The sequence below is a fragment of the Agrilus planipennis genome, unplaced genomic scaffold (assembly GCF_000699045.2).
Source record: "Agrilus planipennis isolate EAB-ADULT unplaced genomic scaffold, Apla_2.0 scaffold51, whole genome shotgun sequence".
NCBI classification, from domain to species: Eukaryota; Metazoa; Arthropoda; class Insecta; order Coleoptera; family Buprestidae; genus Agrilus; species Agrilus planipennis.
Genome location: NW_020438915.1, coordinates 867,061 through 885,683, shown reverse-complemented (window position 1 = coordinate 885,683; position 18,623 = coordinate 867,061). Strand labels below are relative to the sequence as shown.

At 35.4% G+C, this 18,623-nt stretch overlaps 1 protein-coding gene across 1 annotated transcript in view; it reads left to right on the top strand.

Annotated features, from left to right (window-relative positions):
• Positions 1-18,623, top strand: part of LOC108732993 (hydrocephalus-inducing protein homolog) — a 34,961-nt gene that overhangs the window by 3,968 nt on the left and 12,370 nt on the right. The window contains exons 7-44 of the mRNA XM_025973600.1: positions 339-406; positions 468-679; positions 737-976; positions 1,281-1,405; positions 1,707-1,890; positions 2,104-2,462; positions 2,517-2,782; positions 2,976-3,208; positions 3,271-3,468; positions 3,536-4,150; positions 4,399-4,629; positions 4,710-4,979; positions 5,206-5,601; positions 6,008-6,147; positions 6,210-6,599; positions 6,656-6,916; positions 7,013-7,083; positions 7,142-7,300; positions 7,987-8,172; positions 8,963-9,578; positions 9,644-9,795; positions 9,855-9,970; positions 10,049-10,214; positions 11,404-11,636; positions 11,692-11,854; positions 11,915-12,260; positions 13,191-13,707; positions 14,570-14,754; positions 14,824-15,078; positions 15,140-15,311; positions 15,483-15,637; positions 15,703-16,000; positions 16,070-16,309; positions 16,367-16,688; positions 16,752-16,900; positions 17,621-17,956; positions 18,077-18,216; positions 18,445-18,477. Of these exons, the coding sequence (XP_025829385.1) occupies positions 339-406; positions 468-679; positions 737-976; positions 1,281-1,405; positions 1,707-1,890; positions 2,104-2,462; positions 2,517-2,782; positions 2,976-3,208; positions 3,271-3,468; positions 3,536-4,150; positions 4,399-4,629; positions 4,710-4,979; positions 5,206-5,601; positions 6,008-6,147; positions 6,210-6,599; positions 6,656-6,916; positions 7,013-7,083; positions 7,142-7,300; positions 7,987-8,172; positions 8,963-9,578; positions 9,644-9,795; positions 9,855-9,970; positions 10,049-10,214; positions 11,404-11,636; positions 11,692-11,854; positions 11,915-12,260; positions 13,191-13,707; positions 14,570-14,754; positions 14,824-15,078; positions 15,140-15,311; positions 15,483-15,637; positions 15,703-16,000; positions 16,070-16,309; positions 16,367-16,688; positions 16,752-16,900; positions 17,621-17,956; positions 18,077-18,216; positions 18,445-18,477 (9,198 nt within the window). The remainder of the gene's footprint in view (positions 1-338; positions 407-467; positions 680-736; positions 977-1,280; positions 1,406-1,706; positions 1,891-2,103; positions 2,463-2,516; positions 2,783-2,975; positions 3,209-3,270; positions 3,469-3,535; positions 4,151-4,398; positions 4,630-4,709; positions 4,980-5,205; positions 5,602-6,007; positions 6,148-6,209; positions 6,600-6,655; positions 6,917-7,012; positions 7,084-7,141; positions 7,301-7,986; positions 8,173-8,962; positions 9,579-9,643; positions 9,796-9,854; positions 9,971-10,048; positions 10,215-11,403; positions 11,637-11,691; positions 11,855-11,914; positions 12,261-13,190; positions 13,708-14,569; positions 14,755-14,823; positions 15,079-15,139; positions 15,312-15,482; positions 15,638-15,702; positions 16,001-16,069; positions 16,310-16,366; positions 16,689-16,751; positions 16,901-17,620; positions 17,957-18,076; positions 18,217-18,444; positions 18,478-18,623) is intronic.

Below are 18,623 nucleotides of genomic sequence, written 5' to 3'. Positions count from 1 at the left end.
CTGTCAGTTCTTTTTATTTCCCAAACTGGAACTGTCACTCCGTGGTAATCATTTTGAGCCAATCAGTACCATAACACAAAATTCGCTGAAATACTCTCTATTGGTAAGCTACTATTNAGTGTGTGATGACGATTAAGTAGTTATAATATAATAGGTAATTTTTAAAACAAAGGTTTTGTGCAAGAAATAGTCTCATAAAATTTAAATTATTTAATTAATTGCATTGAATATTTTTAATATTAAAAACTTATTGAATAACGAGAGATCTAAACCTTCCGTGAAATCTTTAATCTTTATCTAAATCGGGCTGTTCATCTTCTTAATTGTTATTTTTTAAGGGGTGAAATATTCTGCCCACTATTAGACTTCAACGTATCTTCTATAGAATTTGGTACAGTTTCATTTGGTGAGAAATTACGTATTAATTTTTAACTGCACCGTATTAATTGTTTAATTATCATCACAAGGCTATCCCGTACATCGCGAACTAAAACTCATTAATACTGCTAAAATTGCTATTGAATATGAATTGGAAGTAGAAGACGACGGTTTCGAAAAGCCACTCAGTATTTGCGATGTGGTCGACATGGAGTCGCCGGAGCCACCAAGGCGCCCAAAAAATTTTATTATAGAACCCTCAGAGGGAATTGTAGATGCCACGTCGGTTGATAAAGTAAAGGCAAGTGAAATAATAAGTTTTAATTAGCCACTAAGGTTATCATTCAGATAATTTTAGATAACTCTTATATCAAACAAAAGAGGTAATTTCACCATGAAGTTGATCGTTAGAATGTGGAAAAGCAATGATCACGTGAAATTTTTGCTTGTAAACTATTTGTCACAAGTCCCCGTTTTGGAGGTGGTTCCTTCAGAAGTTAAAATTTCCTTTTGTTTTATAAACATTGTTTACAAAAGAACAATTCAATTGGAAAATAAGTCAGAACTTTATGGATATTTTTATTTATTACCACTTGAGGTATGCATATGTAGGCACATATTCATTACAAAACTAATAGTTAATGAAAAATATTTCGATTACTCAATACAGATGTTATAGTTTCTGTTAATTGGTTGCATTACTCATTATAAAAGTCATGATTAATGTACATTTTACCACTACTCATTAACTATTACAAAAGTAATGGTAAATGGAGTATATTTTCATTTCCATTATGAAAGTAAAGAGTAATTAAACGATAATGCATTACGAAATGTAATGTAATGTATTGTTCGCAATCCTTATACAATAAAAGTAAGGATCCATCATTTATTGTTTATAGAATGAAGATGGCAATGTTGAGTGTACAAGTTCAATTACACGAACCATTATTAAACCCAGTTCGGTAGTAACTTTGGAATTCACAATCAGTACCACGACCATTGGAGAAAACAAGCTTCTTGTTTGGTATATTTCTTAAGAATAACACACAAAACATTCATAGTCATCGTTATTTCTACACAACTTTTTCTATTAGCTTGAAACAATCGTATTGGTATATTTAGCTAGCATTAATTTATGTATAAAACAAATTAACTCAAAATTTGGTAAGTGTCGACGCTATCAACGCTAAACCGTTTCAAATGATAGCAAGACATTATTAGGAATAAAGCAACAGGTGTAAAGTTCAAAAGCTCTTATATATATAATTTAGACTTTAGAAAGCTTATCTAAGAGAACAATTTTCTTAATTACAACCTTGCTGTAGGGCAACTTTGTTTGGTGACAATCCCATTGAAATTTGTACGATTACTTGTCTGGGTCAGGGTCCAGTTGTGGAAGTGGAGCCTGAAAACTTAAACTTCGGGAAAATTCCCCTGTTAGAAGTAGCACAGCAAGAGTTACTTGTGATAAACGATTCTCCCGTGCCAACTTTTATTTCGGCTCAAATGGTTTGTCCACCTTTCCTTTTTTTAGAATTCCGTACCTTAAAATGAAAAGTTTGTTACGATCAAATCAATTAATTAGCTAAAATCTTTCTTTTCAATGTTTGACTTCTTTGCCCTGTATAACTAAAGCGATGTTTAGATATTATTTAGGGTACGAGGATTTTTCTTTGATTTTACGCGTTTTTTTTCAATGGTAACATTACCGGAAACTTTCAGCAATCCAAAAAGTCTGTATTCGAAGTGAATCCTGCTGAAGTGGAAATTTCGGCAAACTCGACCATTAGTTTAACCATATCGGCCTATTTAACGATACCAAAGACTTACAAAGACACTTTAAGTATAGATATACAAAATGGCGAAGTTATAACTCCGACTATTTCTGCTACTGGGGTTGGAACCATGATACTTTGTCAACCGAAAATATGGCCCGAATTCGATATAGGAACGCATTTCACTCATAAAAAAGTATCACTCGATGTGCTATTCACAAATAAAGGAAACAAATCTCATAAGATATTGTGGTCCCGTAACAAATTCTTGAAAAACTTAAAAGAACTCCCGAATATGATTATACCGTAAAATTGATGCCAATTTTATTTTGAAGAACTTCGATAAGAGTAATATTTTAGGTCGGCGTTCCAATTTGAACCCAATGCCTTTGATTTGGATCCTCAAGATGGAATAGTAGCAAAACTGGAAGGATCTTCAAAGACACCCGATACCATAAATGAAGACTTTTATTGTCATGCCATACTGCAAAACGAAAAGAACAAAAAGATCATTATTAGTTTCATTTTGACTGCAAAATTTGTAGATCCCGTGCTTGAAATATCGAAAAAGAACATTGACTTTTATATACACGTTTCTCCTGACGGCGTTGAGAGTTCTTTACTAGGTAATAAAATACTAATTTTTAAAGTTACATCAATATATAAATAGATGGCGATTAAGGTTGTCATCTGTTAATTAATTCGGTCCGAATTTGAACGGATTAAACAAATTACTATCGGTAGAAAAAAAATTTTGGAAAGCTCCGAAACCCTTGATAAAGTTCCCCTTGTTCTCCCTACGTCTTTTTCTCGTTTTAGAAATAATTGTTATAAAGAATTTGTCCACGTTACCCCTGGAAATAAATGTTACCGTTCCCCAACCTTTTTATTTGCTTGTTAATGACACAAAGCCGCAATTGTCCTACAAAATATGTTTGGATGATGAAGAAACGGATGAAGTAGTGGTCGGTTTCAAACCTGTTGTAACTGGTAGAAGGTGCTATTTTAAAGAGGGCGATTTAAAATTCAAATACGTGGATCATCCGTTATTTGTAACATATCAATTAATTAATAAACAAATGTTCTCGTGTCGTAAAGAATAATACTTTTATAGGACAAAGTTCATTTAATTGGCTCCGTGGCCTATCCAAATATATCGTTGAGTACTAACAGTATTACTTTCAAATGTTTATCATCATATGGAAATTTGAAACAAGAAATACTTGTGAAAAATGTAAGTCCCTTGCCAGTTAATTATTGGACGCAATGGAATATTGTAGCAGATTTAAAAAGGGAAGAGAAGAGTAAGGAGGTCAGTCACTTTCATTTGATTCCTTTAAGACCTAAATTTTGAATCAAAAAGTTTATTTGTTTAAAAGATTTGCTTAGAGGATACAATCGACGAAACAATCAGCAGGAGAAGTTCAGTTGTTTCAGAAGAAACAACCGCTAAGCAAACAATATCAGAAAACAAATCGGTACAAGAAGTTGATTCGTCGACGTTAAATAATTTACCAATCGAAAGAGTGACATTTTCTTTAGCAAAAGAAATTTTACCACAGTATTATCACGTGGTTCTCAAAGAAGTCATTTATTTTCCCACTTGTATCGAGGACGTCATTGAAATGCCACCATTAAACGAAGAATATTTTGACAAAATCCATACGTTGTTGTATCCGATAGTCGCCGATTTTCATTCTGATGACGTTAACATTGATGCTATTCAGTATTTACCTTTAGAAGAAGAGAAAATAGGGGACAGACAAGAGAATTTGATTAATGAAACAATCGATATTGTTCCTAATCGTGGATTTTTGGAGCCTTACGAAAGTGCAATCGTTACTGTTACATTTCATCCAAAAACTAATATTAACATTTTTGCAACGGCTAATTTTTACGTACAAGGCGGAGCAACCGAAGAACTTGCTATCAGTGGTAGCTGTGACGTCGTTGAGTATTGTTTTAGTACAAAAAAAATTGAATTTGGAAGAGTGGTAAGAACTAAATATGAATAACTGCAAACGGCGTAGTACAATTACTAGTAAATTTTTGCACATGACGTTTACCGTGCCGTTTGTAGTTATTCGTTGAACATTTTTTAATGTCAGCAAATAGATTTTTCTGACGTGCTGATGAGAACCAAAGAGTTCGAAATCTAGATCCTCACCGACCTTGTGCATATGTTCAACTAAATACCATATTGGTAAAACGATAAGAAGAAATAAATAGTACAATTTTACAGAAATTCTTTGAAGTGTCCGAAAGAACCATTTGGCTAACAAACACAGGGACAATTGATATTATTTATTACACTAACTCAGATAATTCACCATCTGCCCCTCCCGTATACAAAGTGGGGTGGTTGAATGTCCAACCGCCTTCAGGAACCATAGAGCCAAGTTGTTCAATGGAATTAACAGTGAGTTATTATCCTGGAATTCCCGGAGAGTTTAAAGAAGAAATTGTCTTCGAAGTAAGCACCCTGTTTGGGGGAGGCGGACCGGTGTCGAACATTTACTCAAATTGCTGTCCTCTTCGAATTTTAATTTTCAGATAAATCTGGAACCGTCTGTTATAGTAACATTGCACGGTTTTGGTGTTTTCCCTCAAATATTTTTAAACACTCCTCGGTCGAGTTTAAACTTGGTTAGTCCTATCGTTCTTTATTCGGCAGCGGCATCATTTACAAACGAATATTTAAAAACTGTAACGACAATTGGAAATATTTACAAATATGTGGAGGATATAAAAATAAACGACACGATGTCCAAAGCAATTAAAAGGAAATTGATTCAAGACGGATGGTCTTTGATATCTTATCAGGTACAAAATGATAACGTAGTAGCAGATCTAACGGGAGAGATTGATGATTAAATATTGCAATTCGAAAAACTATAATTAAAAGTGAATATTCTTACCCTAGATTATTTATCTATGTTTAACTTTGATTGAAAATCTGTTGTAATTGTTTCCCAACACGACAAGCTACTTCCAGAGGTATATCTTCCAGTGACTATCCTGTAAAATATGTTTTTCTTCGAAACCGTAGGACCTCTATCCATCTGTCCTTGATTTGGATTTGGCTGTGGAGCGTGTAATTCTACACGATTATCTCCAGTACAACCCCGCGATTTTATCGAAGCCCATAAAATCTGGATTGTTCAAGAATTGTCGCGTTCCCCCGTACCAGATCGACCTGGGATATGTGATACGTGAAACAATCGTGGATCGAACGATATCGATTTTCAATTACGGTCCTGGCCAGACCAATGTTCGCTTATTTCTGCCTAAAAAACGCGAGTTAGAAGAAGCTGGCATAACAATTCAGTTTAAAAGTGAAAGCTTGCCGGAAGGAAGAACAACGCAATTGTATATAATATTTTCTCCAACGTTAAAATACTTTCCAGTTCCAAATTATGATATCATTCGATCATTTTGTGTTGAGGCAAGTATACATGTACAATTAATTTTATTCGTAAAAAGTATTTCTACAGGCGCATATATATCTACAACCTATTTCTTGGAGAGGCTTATAGAATATTTTGATTATTTCCGAAAACTTCCCGTAAATTCTTATTGCCGTGTCAATTTAGTCCGTTGTATAATGTATGCTTTCGGGTGCATTAAAGACGCGGCTGTATCGATCGCCTGCGGCATTCGCTTATAACAATATTTGTAATGAATTTCGAGAAAACTCATATAAAAACTAACACTGGCATAATTTGGTGATGTTACTTTCAAAAAATTACTATCATGGTACCTCGGAATGCTCTTCGTGTATATGTGCCTGAGTTTTTCATTTTAATTATATTTAAAATACTAGTTTATATATCTTATTATCACTCTTAAAGGTGGGGTATGGCCTTAGAATTCCGGTACTAGTTCAAGCTATGGTGGTTGTTCCGTCTCTAGCAGTTTACCATACTAATTTGCAATTTGGCAACATAGCCTGCGGAAAGTGTTTAATGAAAACTATTGCCTTAAGAAATAGGTATCCCACATTAAAATATGTTAATCCAAAAAAAATTGTACCTTATTTTGATCACACGTTAGAGGTTACGTCACTAGCGTTTGGAACGCGAAAATTAAACTTGGACGGCCGAAAAAAGGTAATTGGATAGAACAATTTTGGAAAGTACCAAACTTCTATTTGGGTAACACAAGCGGTTGCTTGGATCCAGGAGACGGTTGTTTACTGCCCATTTATTTCGAACCCCAATGGGCAGGCAAGGTTCAAGCTACTTTGGTCATCACAATTCAACAAAATCCCGAAGAAATAAATATTGTGTTGAAAGGTGTTGGAATGGAGCCGAAAATTGAGATAATAGATCAAAAAACCATTTTTGAACCGTGTCCGCCTTATCAGCCTAAATACGAAAAGTTCTTTACCATAAAAAATCCGTCCCCATTTGCTTTAGAATTTTTCTTTACTGATTTCGATACGTGAGCGTCTTCAAAACGGAGGATACCGTTCAAAGTTTAAATAATAATAATTTTAGTTTATGTGACGAGGAGGAAGCCGTTGGGAATCTGATTGTAGAATATTACAATACCGACAGGATATTAATTCCTTCAGCCGAAGCAGGCACCCGGCTTCCTACAGGATTCTACGAACTTTATTACAAAGTCTTGCAGAGTTTAAGAGAAGCTTTATCAATGATGAGGAGATCGGCAACTGCACATTCGTCGCTTGAAACAATATCAGTTAAACCTGAAATGGAAGCAAAGTCTTCTAGAAGAACTTTATCGGCCCATTTAAGGTAAAGTTGGGTCAATTTGGGAAGTCCTAAACTCAATTTTGGCAGGATATTTTGGTTAGATATGACTTTTAATTCTTTTTATATTTTGCTCTGTAGTATTTCCGATAAGCGCTCGGTCGATCCTTTATCCGAAAAGACATTCGACGAACTACAAACAATGATAAAAAGTGAGAAACAAAAAAGATTTTTTGTACATTAATTTTAAGACATAATTCCCAATTATAGCTCACTTAAAACAGAAAATTCGAGAAAACTCTATTGATGCATTTATAACAGAAGATCCTCTTGAAAGAGCATTTAATGAAGCTTATCCTCCGGAACCAGTAGATCCTACTGATATGAAGGAAGGTGTTATGTTAATTTTCCATGGTGCACCTTCTACAAGTACGTTGTAACATACCGAATCAATAAATATGAACCATGTAGATGTACGTGGTGTTTCAAAAATGTTGTGAGAAATAAATAGAATTCGATTATTTCAATTTTTAAATCAATGATTCGTGGACAATGAAAAAGGAAAGAAAGGATAATAGATCACCTTCAGAAACATGAATAACTATTTAGGACTATTCCGTACCTTGGGGATTACCTTTAATTTCTACCTTGCGGTTTATCCAGTAGGACCCAAATAGACACGAGATTGAGATAGACTTAATCAGAACACAGTGTCTGAAGTCACCGCTAACAGTTTCTTCTAGGAGGAGAGTAAGATCCCCTAGAACAGTCATTCCCAAAATGTGCGCCGCGGCTACCCGGAGCGCCGGGGTGAAGTCATAAGGGCGCCGAGAATGTTCAATTAAATTTTCTTGGAATTTCCAGTTCTCGAATTTTTGCGACACTGTCGTGAATCTCTACCACACATATTTTTCTACCACCTTTGCTCACAATGGGATCAGTCGCAGGTGACCTAAGTTTTAGGGGTGGACGTGGTGTGATATCCAACATTTTTGAAACATCGTCTGTAAAATTATCAGCGTAGTTATTGTATTTTAATGGTACGAATGGTCGTTTTCACTTGCACACTGGTATAGCAAAGAAACCTTTTATTGGTTACATGGTATATATCGTAGGTAATGCAGAAGCTGCTGGGGCAGTAGGGAAAAAGCTGAATTTACCGGTGTATAGTATCGATAAGTTACTTATTGAAAGTATTCTGTACAGCGACAGTTTGGCAGGCATTTCTGTTAATGAATTGATCAGTAAAGCGTTTGGTGAAGTGGCGTCAGAAATCGATTTGGTACGACGAGAAGACGAAGGTATATCAATTTATTTATTACGGACCTGCTTGTTTCTTCTTAAATCTTTTTAAATTTGATCCCTATCAAAATTACTATTTCTTTTACAAACGTTGGTGGTTGCAAGGCTATAACACATGCCTACTTCAATTCAAGTAAAAGTATACCATAAGGGTCAGTTACGACCAGTGGCGTAGCTAGCATAGGGGCGGATTTTATAGGTGTCACCCCAAAACTCAATCGAAACTGTTAAAATAAAAAACTTATAATAATTTACGTTTTATTAAAATACGAGTACCTATTACAAATATTTGTATATTATGTGAAACAAATTTAGTTTGTTAAAAATTAAAATTTCTTCCTTCTAGATTTGACACTAGCGAACTCCGAAATCACGTCTTCAAAATTTATATTTTGTGTTGCTTGATGTTCTATCTTTACTTATCATTCTATTACTTATCTATCATTACTTGGTTATGCGCGAACGGGGTATTAAATTTTGGGGGAATCCCTAATCGATTGACAGTGTGCACATTGTTTTTTTTTCCAAATATAAATTTAGTATGCTCGTGGTACGATATTATAGTTACCTAGATAATTTTATTAGTGGCGGTTATGCTCTCTGCCACAGATTTACGATTTTTTATAGATAGAAAGAACTATAACTGATGGTCATAGTCGGGCTCGGGGTGTCACCCCAAACGGGTGACACCCGGGGCGGGCCGCCCCCGCCGCCCCCCCTTAGCTACGCCACTGGTTACGACCCCATTTGTAAATCACTTTGTAAAATAATTTTTTCGGATTGTCTCAGACGAATATGATGAACTGGAAAGAAAAATTGAATTGTTGCTAAGTGGGAAACAAAAAAAGAAGCCTCCAAAAAAAGGAAGTAAAGCGGACAGTAAAGCGGGAAGTAAGAAGGGAAGTAAGAAGGAAAGTGAGAAGGGAAGTAAGAAGGGAAGTAAATCTTCTGAATCCAAAGCAAGTTCCAAGGGTAGTTCAAAAGCAAGCAAGAAAAAGGACAAACGAGATACATTCATCGGTATTCCCATTGACTTTTTACAATCTCTTTTGAAGCTACGGCTGGAAGCTTTTACCACTGGAGTGATAATTGAAAGTCTTCAAAGCATCTTCATTCGGAAGCCCGTACTCGCCCTCAACTCTATTTTAAACGCTGTGGAAAACTACCGATACATACAGTTTGTGATTCTTTCACAAACTTACGCTCAAATGAAAGCGCTTGCAGATCTGGAAGCGAAAATTGAACTTGAAATGAAAGAGAAGCAAAAACAGGAGAAAATTTTAAAATTAAAACAACTAACGCCGGAAGAAATTGAAATGCTGAGTCCTGAAGATCTCCAGCTTTATCGCACGGAAGTCTTGCCATTAAGAAAGTTGAAAAGCTTAGAGAAAAAGCAAAAGTTGAGGTAAAATATTGCACCGAATGTATTGATTTTCTTATGGGCTATAAAATCGGAATAATAACTTTCAGAGAAAAATTGGAAACTAAAAAAGGTAAAGGAAAAGCAGATAAGAAAAAGGTAGACAAAAAACAATCCAAATCAAAATCTGGATCCAAAAAGAGTTCCAAGAAAAGTTCGAAAGGTTCGAAAAGCAGCAAAGGAAGTAAAGGCAAAAAGAAAGGTTCATCTACACACTTCAAACAATAAAACTTATTGTTATTACGTTCGTTTATTTGCTAGGTTTAAGTCCAGAAGAAAAAGAAATTAAAGACAGTTATGATGCATTCGAGTCCGATTTGTCTGATATTTTACATATTGCTGAATATTGGGATCGACGAAACTGCCGCTTGATAAAGGTTCTTAAAAGATTATTTATTAATCAACTATAGGTATTACGAAAATATTTTTTCTAAAAAAAAAACATCTCTACACAGCCATTGCCAGACAAGAAAAAAAAGAAAGGCTCGCCTAAAGCTCCCAAGAAAAAAGGTGGCAAACAGAAGAAAGATCAAGCGCCTGCATCTGCGGTCAGCGTGAATATAAAGGAAATCAAACTAGAAGAATTAACTGAAGAAGAAATTCAACTCCATAGAGAAATCGGTAATTCAGCATTTTTTACTGAAACTGCTCTGTATTTAAAAAATAACTAGGAATAATACAGGGATGGAGTATACTGTCATTATAAACAAATTTATAATTTAGCATTGTGGAATGAATATCCCAGCACATCAAAATACAGGGTTTGTCCGGAAAGTAATAGGACTGATTTCCTTCCGCCGCGACTGTACTTCGGAGCGTGCGCGCACCAACTGGATTCGGTAGAGGGCATTCCTAGCTAACGAACGAGCAGCTGGTGAGTTGTCTCCGAGCACCTGGAGAGTCAGAACAGGCTTTTTCGCGCGACGTGTTTCTGTGTGTGGTGCAAGCCGAAAATTTAAACATGTGTGAATGTGACCCCCAATTTTTGAATAACGTAATCACAGGTGACGAGTCATGGATCTTTTAGTAAGATCCCGAGACAAAGAGTCAATCTTCCGAGTGGCACACGCCGGCGTCTCCTCGCCCAAAAAAGGGAAGAATGAGCAAATCCAAAGTGAAAACGATGCTCATTGTCTTTTTTGACATGAAAGGCATCGTCCACCATGAATTTGATCCTCTTGAACAAACCGTCAACGCCAACTTTTACGTGGAAGTGGAAGGGTCAATCGGGTCTGACAAGACATCGCAGCCGACTGGAAGTTGCACCACAACAACGCTCCGGCTCACACCGCCTTTCTTGTGGACAGCCACCTGACCAAGGCAGGCATCCCAACGCTTCCGCAGCCGCCCTACAGCCCAGATGTGCCCCCCCGGATTTTTTTTGTTTGCTCGCCTGAAAAGGCCGATGAAAGGCAAGCATTTTGAGACGACCGAGGGGATCCAAGCAGCATGCACCGCGGCTCTTAATGCTATTCCGGAGAATGCCTTCCGTGACGCCTTCAATGCTTGGAAATCGCGCTGGCAGCGCTGCATCGACGCAGAAGGAGCCTATTTTGAAAGTTTTTAAAGAATTGTAACGATTGGCTCAAATTTTTTTTTTAATTGACTCAGTCCTATTACTTTCCGGACAAACCCTGTATTGTCATACTTACACTACAGTTAAATCCATGGAGATTTGTTCTACCCTAATTGACAACATGTACCTACGTATGCGTCACTATTCCTCTTCTCCCTATCTTATTCCTAAGTTGATGATAGGTATAAAACTATGCATCTATTAAAAGGAGGATGTCTTCGTTATTGTAACTAGGCGTGCCCTTTTGGTTGTTCAATGATGTTCACCCAAAGAAATTTCCTAAAGAAAACATCGTAGAGTTTCTCAGTCACACTCCCCAGGTGAAGGAAGCTGTTCAGCAATTAGAAGAATCGTTACAACCGAAATTGCCAGAAGAAACGAAAACGTTCTCTGTCTTACACAAGAAATCTGAGAGTAGATTTAGGCACACTCCGAAAGATTTCTTGCTGGGAAACGAATTTGATAAGGTATTCAATATTTTTTATTGAATTGATAATAACTTGAAAATGGTAATTACTCCAGGAGGAAACTTTACAAAGTACAAGTGGCTCCATGGAAAAAAGTGCAAGTTCCAAAAGAAGTTCAAATTCTTCGCAGAAAGGGAAAAAGAAATCTGCAAAAAAGAAAGATGAGAGTGATAGCAAAGTGTCCGAGTCATCATCGAGATCAAGATGCTTATCAAAAAGTATATTTCCGAACGAGCAATTTTAAATCATTTTACCTTCTATCTTTCCCTGTTTGCTAGGCTTCATTTCTGTAATAGACAGAGTTTCCAGCATAAGTGTTAGAAACGTTCTACAAGCCGACGGTGAAATAAAGTTCAAAGTTACTTTTTATCCAACTGTTGTTGGCGAATACGGCGACCAATTTCAAGTGGAATTGACCACTTGGCCAATAAAGTTCACTCTGGAGTGTTGTGGACTATGTGGCATTCCGGAAATAGACATGACTCCAACAGTAGTATTTCCGACGGTTGTTAGGCTGCGTACCCAAAGAAATAAATTTTGGCCGTGCGTTTATAATGAAAAACGTAACGTTTTTGACTTTGGTTACATCCTCAATCCCATGCCTATTGACCCAGAACAACCCAGGTACTAATTATAGGTTTTTTATTTATAAAATACTAGTGACCCGCCCCAGCTTCGCACGGGTGCAATGCTGATACTAAATATATTTTTGCTTTGTTTAGATTATTATCGAAAAGGGGAAATTTTCAAAAGATACCCCCTGAACATACTAAATATACTACAGAATGTCTTTATATACAACATTCACAGTGTTTTTGTCATTAGACAATACAAACCGGCCTCCCGGCCGGTACCGCCGCAACCGCTATGTCCCTGCATTTTAGATCTGTAATATCGAAAATATTCATTTAAATTACATGCTGTAAAGGGCCATATTGATCTATATTAAATGCACAATGTATTTAACGTACTTAATTGGATAAGAATTAATGCTGTATTGCCTACAATCGTTTCCTAAAAAGTCATCAATTCTCATAAAAAATAAAGGATAAAAATGGTTATTGTGGGTTATCCCTAAGAGATAGACATATACCATCAGGGACATTTTTGTAGACCCTTTTAAGATGTACAATACTGTAGTACATTATTTTGATCTATCTCGTAGGGTTCAGCCAACGTTTGCAATGTAAGCGTAAAAAATGTGTTTATTTACGACATCACATTAGAAACCTCTAAAATTATCAGTGTTTTCGTACTACATTATGCATGTATTATACATATGAACCTTCCTCTTGAATCACTTGAATCTTTTAAAAAAAACCGTGTCAAAATCCGTTGCACAGTTTTAAAGATTTAGGCATACATAGGGACAGACAGCGGGAAAGCGACTTTGTTTTATACTATGTAGTGATATGATTTAGGACAATTGTGAAGATTCCTTCATTTTACGATACTTTTCTTATTTTAAAGTACTTATTAAGTGACCAAGAAAACTTAATTTGATTTGACAAGATGAAAGATTTAATTTTCATGCACATTGCTTGTTGTTTGTAGACTTTTCGAAAGAGAAACGGCATTCACTTTTGCAAACAATTGTCCACTGGTTTGCAATTTGCTTTTCTCGCGAAAGTTCAACAGTGAAGTATTCATTTTTGAACCAGAATGTATGCCTATCGAAAGCGGCACTAGTGGTATTCTTAAAATATCAGCGTTGCCTTCAAAAAAGCAGCAACTCAACTATGACGAGTTGATGATTTCGATTAAGAACAATCCGAAAATTGAAACGATACAACTCAGATGTTTCGAGGCTAACATGCAATTAGCCATTAGCCCGAAAGAACTTAATTTTGCTCATACTGTTGTGGGCACGACCGATATTTTGCCGATTTTACTGGTTAATAATTCGGAAGTACCAGTTAATTGGTTAATCACCGATTTCGGTTCGACACCAGATAATTACTGTTTTTTAACAACCGCTGGTGTGGTTCCTCCTAATTCGGTAAATGCCATTGAAGTGGAATATTCTCCTTTGAAAATTGAAGTTATCCCCAAGCAAACGATAGAAATTCAGGTAACAAAACTGTTCGTCATCATCATTATCTTTACTTCTTCCCATCCTGGGCTAATCTTCGCGTTCCTCAGAAATTACTTACAACTCTATTTCTCATCTCTCTGATTTTAATATATTTCTAAGTACGTAACGGACCTAGGACATTCGGGGCTCGATGCACGTGTCTTTTTGGGGCTCTTTTTTATAAAAGTATAAAAGACAAATTATAAAATTCTTAAATAACGCCTATTTTCAATTTTTACTTGAAGTTTCTTCAAATTTGAAAATTAGTTAAAACGAAACCAAAATTATTAATCCTTTTCGTCAAAACATATGTCACCTTACGACACCCTACCGCGCTTTTATATTATACAAATTTAAATTGGAATACGGGGTCACTTGTGTGTCCCCATCAGTCGGGAAACCGATGTAGGGTACACCATTTGTGTCACCTTAAGTCCACCTCTGCTCTATTAGTACTTTATATCAGAGAAGGTGCCCTAGCAGCCTAGCTCACCCATTTCTTATTGACTTCTATAGCACCTTCTGATTTCCTGCTCTTTTTCTCTACTTTTATGTAAATTATTTTGTTGCCACTTTTCTTCAGTTTTACTTACATTCCAAACATTATTTCCTTCAGTTTTACTAGCGTATTTGTTTTGCAGCCTCCTATGTGTTTTGTTAACATTTTATCTTATTCTTCCTTGTTCCCTCACAGTTTTTTAGTATTACATGCTTTAACATTTGTCCTTGTTCAGTACGTATTCCGTATTTTCTCTCTCTATCACTTATTCAGTACCTACTGATTCAGAAATTCAGATGTATAAAATATCGAATTTCGCGGAAGTAGAAGATAATTTTCTTAACTTCACAACTCTTACAGGTCTTCGATGAAGATTTTAAATTAGAAGAACCCCTTTTTAAAGGCTGGGTTACTATATTGGCAGAATCAATAGAGGTTCCGCTTTTATACAATTTTACAATAAATTACGGTGATATTAAATACCAAGTAGAAATCCTTCAATTATTAGAAGTACTTAATAAAGGAAAATATAATGTAGATTTTAGGTGGGCATTGAACGATGAAATTGAATTAACAATAATTATTGACTATTTCTTAACCATCTTTTTCTTCAGAATTGAAACTATAGAAGAACCGGAAGAAAATCCCAATAAAAGATATGCCAGAATTCGAAAAATGTTCACTATTCTTCCTTTGTCTGGTTCTATAGTTCCTAATAAAAAATCCAATTTGAAATTAGTACTTAAACCGTCCAAAATATCGAAATTCGAAAATGTTCCCATTTACCGAGTTACATTTTCCGATCCAGTTTCAAAGAAAGTCGTTGAACAAAGCGAAGTTCTCGTTTCTGCAAAGATTTTACCTTCAAGGTGATAGAGCAAATTAAAGTTATTATTTTACACATTAACGAATAACTGTTTATGCTTTTAGATTTGAGTTTTGTCCTTCAAACGAAGTTGATTTCGGGCATCAACTCATATCTACTGATAAAGTACAAACCGTAACGTTAACGAATATCGGAAAATTTGAATTTTCTTATAAATGTCTCAGTCTACGAAAATATTTAGACGAATTGGCCAAAGAAAGAAAAGCGAAGGAAAAGATGAGTGCTTACGTTGTTTTGTTAATTAATAATTATCGTGTATTTTTTTAAATAGTTTTTATCTAGCAATTTATCGAAATTTTGCTAATCACTGGCGCCTTAAGGGGGGCATAATCTTGCGCCTCATATAGATAAGAAGGTCCCCTTTTCATAAAACAATTTTTTATTTAAGCAGAAAAGGGCAAAAAAGGAAAATCAAAAACAGGCGCAAAGAGCAAATCAACTGCATCAAAGACCAAATCGAAAGAATCAAAGTCCAAATCGAAGGACTCAAAGTCAAAATCGAAAGGAAGTAAATCCAGTAGTAAAGATTCGGATAAGAAAAAGTACCATTTTATTATCTAATGCTTCTGAACCATTTAACCATGTTAATTTCTCGCAACTTCTTTAGAAAGATGAAAATAACAAAAATGGACTCTGGCCCATTTTCGGTCATTTCAGCTACCGGCTTCGTTGAACCAAACGAGTCGGTTACAATAAATTTATTTTCGAAACCGAAAGAACTCGGTCTACAGCAACATTCGTTTTTGTTCTTCATATCTGAAAGTCACCCAAAATATTCGGCAGGAAGACCTTTCATCGTAAGAACTGACTCGTGTGCCCCAAAAATTAATTTTGACAATATCGCAAACATATTCACAGAAATTTGTATGGTGGAAAGTTTGGGTAATCTTCCATGTGGACTAACGGTAAAAATAGAAAAATTCAATAATTACTTACGGATTTCACACGTATACATTCATGGTAACACTTTTTAGTTATTACAAAATACAATTTACTCCAAAAAGGATAACGAATTACATTTTAAATCGTCCTGTATGAATAAAAGCGTAACCATTAGACTTGCCATTGAAAATCGGGGGACTGTACCCGGATACGTTTCGTCAACGGTAACTGCAGACATGGAATCTGCATTTGGAGTAGATCCTGAACTGTTAACAGTTCGTCCTTATTCTGTAGGGTACATCAATGTAACATTTACCCCATACGGTGTAGGAGTATGTGACATGTTTAAGAGTATTTTCCAGCATATTAATTGATTACTTGTCAATTAGGAATTTAGATCGTCCCTTCAAATTAACAACAAAATTTCGGCACCTCTTCAAAAGAATGTTATAGAACTCGAACTTTGCGGTGAAGGAATTGCCCCCGAAATAAAGATTGTAGACCCTCCTTTTGCTAATGAAAACAGCAGATACCTTTTGTATTTTGAACCTTCGCTTGTTGGAGAGGTTGTTGAACAACGTTTCTCCTTTAAAAATGTTGGAATTATCCCTTGTTTTGTTATACTTGAGATAACTGACGATTATTCGAAAGTGTTTTCACTTGTACCAGAGAAAAATACTGTAAAGTATTTGAACGTTTGGGGAGACGATGGTACGTGTCCATGTACGTTAGCACATTAAATTTTGTATGTAACTTCCTTGTTCGTGGTTGTAGTAAAAGAGTCTAGTAGACATACGAATTTGGTAAACCTAAACCCCGATGATATTGCTACATTTGTTGCGGTATATGAAGCTAAAGACGGCGGGCATGTTGCAGCATTTGTTAAACTCCATCTCGTGGACAACCCTTACGAAGAATATGTGGTAACTTAATAATAATAATAATAGGAAATTAGTTTACCACTTGGTAATATATTTATAATATATAAAAATATTTTTAAAATCCACCCTTACAAAATCTCATTAAATTTCCAAAATATTCTTTCAAAATCTGATGACTTCTTGGCAAAAGGTACATTATACATATATGTATCTTTACACACACTTATCGTTAAGAGTAATACGTGCTAACGTATAACAAGTTTTTCCATTAAAAAGTTCTTTCGACTTTTGAAGAATCCCACACTTGACAGTTGCATTCACCTTATCGTCTGAGGTGTAATAATTATCCTTGAGGACTCTCTAGAATAAAAGAAAGAAATAAAAATCCCACGGGGCAAGATCGGGGCAGTAAGGAAGGTGTAGAATCGATTTAAACTTGACTATTGGCGTTAAGTTGCCTCTAACATGACAAATTTGACCTCGGAGGTGTTTTAGAGGTAATCCTCGTCCACACACCTCTCGCACAACTGAAGAGACTGCAAATCCTGAAGTTTGAACTGATTTCACACTTTCCATACGCCTCCGATCTTGTGCCCTGAAATTTTTAGTTTTTTCTCTACTTAAGGTAGACTTCAAGGATAATCATTACACCTCGGACGAAGACAACTGTCATGACTTTTAAGCCTAAGAATTGTACTTTAATGTACGTTTTACCCAATTTTCCTATTTTTGTATCATGTCCATTAGTTAATTTTTTCTTAGATTTTATTATGCGCTGATACATACCAAGACGGGGTAGTTTTTGAAGGTTTAACTCCATCTAAAGAATGGATAAAAACCACTAGTTTGATGAGCATAACTGGCAAACAAGTCTGGCCTATGAGGAATTACGAAATAGATTTCTCCAATACCCCTATCAACACGTTGCAAAAAAAGAAATTTAAAATAACGAATCTTTCTGAAAACGACACATATAGGTTTGAGTTTCTTTGCATGGATTTGTTGCAATTTACCCCAACTATTGGTCATTTGAAACCGAATGCTAGCAAGGATGTTATAGTGACCTTTGTAACAAAGGATTTTATTGTATCCGTAAAGGTACTTTTTTAAATCCATTTTGAAACTAAAATAGATCGAAACCAAATATTCTAATAATATAAAAGTAAGAGATTAATTACTTTAAAAATAGTTTCAACGGTTTCTTTTGGTCACATTTAGGAAAAGATACAGTGCAATATACAAAAAATTGTGTACAAATCTCCTCAATATGAGGTTCTATCTTGGGATGACAGACAATCATTTAGTTTGTGGAAGCAAGACGCTGAAGTCAGATCTAGAAGTGGTTCCTCTGCTTCAAGGTATTTAATTTAATTACCGTTCCTATAACTATTAGAAATATCAAATACTAATTTAACTAAATAAAAGAGCATTATTATGTCAACCCCGTTAATACATAATAATAATTAAATAAATTGATTAGAAAAATAGCTACTGGGGATGCTATTTTACTAAATTCATAATTTAGCAACAAACCGCATAGTAAAAAGATACTTAGAAATGAAATTTGAAAATGCTTATCTTTGCAGGGATCGTGGCTCTAAAAGTCCGCGTTCTTCAATGTAAGTGAAAATTTTTTCTTTTATAAAATGCAGTTTTTAATTCTTAAACAACTAATAGTCAAACGGTTAAAAGCAAGGAAAAATATAAAAAAAAATGAAATACACAGTCCCAGGGTTTTTAATAACACAGGTCTGCGATAAAAAAG